This window comes from Gekko japonicus, unplaced genomic scaffold (genome assembly GCF_001447785.1).
Source record: "Gekko japonicus isolate JY-2015 unplaced genomic scaffold, Gekko_japonicus_V1.1 scaffold3090, whole genome shotgun sequence".
NCBI classification, from domain to species: domain Eukaryota; kingdom Metazoa; phylum Chordata; class Lepidosauria; order Squamata; family Gekkonidae; genus Gekko; species Gekko japonicus.
Genome location: NW_015166515.1, coordinates 175,705 through 177,413, shown reverse-complemented (window position 1 = coordinate 177,413; position 1,709 = coordinate 175,705). Strand labels below are relative to the sequence as shown.

General features: G+C 44.2%; 1 protein-coding gene across 4 annotated transcripts in view; it reads right to left on the bottom strand.

Moving 5' to 3' along the window:
- Positions 1 to 712: 712 nt before the first annotated feature.
- SCUBE2 (signal peptide, CUB domain, EGF-like 2) overlaps positions 713 to 1,709 on the bottom strand; it is a 100,668-nt gene continuing 99,671 nt past the window's right edge. For all 4 annotated transcript variants that reach the window (XM_015412270.1, XM_015412268.1, XM_015412267.1 and 1 more), the window contains one exon: positions 713 to 1,145. In XM_015412270.1, the coding sequence (XP_015267756.1) occupies positions 993 to 1,145 (153 nt within the window). In that variant the 3' untranslated portion in view covers positions 713 to 992. The remainder of the gene's footprint in view (positions 1,146 to 1,709) is intronic.

The window sequence follows — 1,709 nt, the reverse complement described above, 5'->3', positions numbered from 1 at the left end:
TATTTTGAATTGTTACCATCATGGCAGTCTCAGAGACTGCATATACAAGTACATTTGTGCAAGCCCAAACCAGGTACGATAGGAACATAAGAAGAGCCCTGCAAACTTGGCCACTACACTGCTCACCCCTAGTTCCAGATCATTTATAAATAAATTAAATAGCACCAGACCCAATACTGACCCTTGTGGGATCTCACTGCTTGCTTCCCTCCGTCGTGAGAACTGTCCACTTACTCCTACATTCCTACTCTTTGCTTCCTGTCATTTAACCAGTTTGTCATCCATAAGAGAACTTGTCCTCTTCTTATCCCATGACTGCTAAATTGACTCAGTAGTCTTCACATTCCCACGGCTATTTATGCAAAACATGGTGTTGTGTGTGAGAACCAGTTCAAAGAAGAACCTCATTAACACCGAATTCTGAGTCTCTCCTCTCAGAGCGGAAGAGTTTTATGTTATGAGCAGGGGTCATTTCGTATAAAAAGAGCTAGGGGGACTCATTAGCATAACTCATTAGCATATGCCACACCCCCTGACATCACCGGAAGTGTGTCCTCCCCACAGCCGGCGGCGACCTCCAGCTGGCACCAGCAGGGAGCTCCAGGCCCCGCCCTCCCGCACCTCACCCGGGGGGATGGCGTCCCCCCACGTCCCCCCCCCAAATGAGTTATGAGTCTGGCTTATCCTCTCAATTGTAATCAGTCTGATAGTTTTAATGTTGCTGGCGAAGCAACACAGCAAGTTTGTGCAGTTGCATCTAGCACAATTTTACTGGAGACAAAAACTGTCCAGCCTTGTCTAATATATATATTCAAGCAGCAGATCATGTGGTGACTGGAAGAAAACACCTGGAAATGAAATAATTATATTTTTAATTTAAAAATGTACACACTGTATACAATTGACTATCAGCTTCCTGAAGACTTCCCTATAATAGAGAAAATCACAATTTCCTGCTGTACAGTTGGGAAGTTTTAGAAATATGGAGTCCATTATTTGTAAGGTCTCAAAAACCTGGAGACTTTAGAACGCAGAAGCCGAATAAAAGACCTTGGAAACATCTCCCTGGACTCTTGCGCTGTGTACTTGAAGTAGTTCTGTGGATGTGCCAAAACATCAAACAACGCCTTTATCAGTTTCTTATCCTGAAAGAACAAGGCAGACTTTTATTGTCACATTAAAGGGAACAAAATTCCAAAACCACATTATATTACAACTCCTGTTAAACAGAGAGGTATAGGAAAAGTTATGAGGTAGGTCAGAAGTCTAGCTTTGTGTTACCATTTCTTTGTAAATACAGAGGACTACCACAGCAGTTTCAAGAATCGGGCAAAGTTACACACATATATCCATGCACCACTGCTATCACTGTTGCTGTGACTCCATGGGATGGAACAGAAGAAATATGCTTTACCATAGTTTCCATTTCCAGAGCAGCAGGGAAAAACAACCCCCTTTGCCTCTAAAATCACGGGGTTCATTGCAGGTTCTGGGACTGTATTAATGGATGCAGGGGTCATTTCGTAGAAAAAGAGGTGCAGGAGCTCATCAGCAGAAATCATTAGCATAACTTATTTGCATATGCCACACCCCCTGACATCACCGGAGGTGTGTCAGAAGGCAACACCCACCGCTCAGGCTCCACTGGACTGTTTTGGATTGCTAGCTATTGGGGGGGGGGGGAACATGCAGTGCTTTCTCCGCGGTTT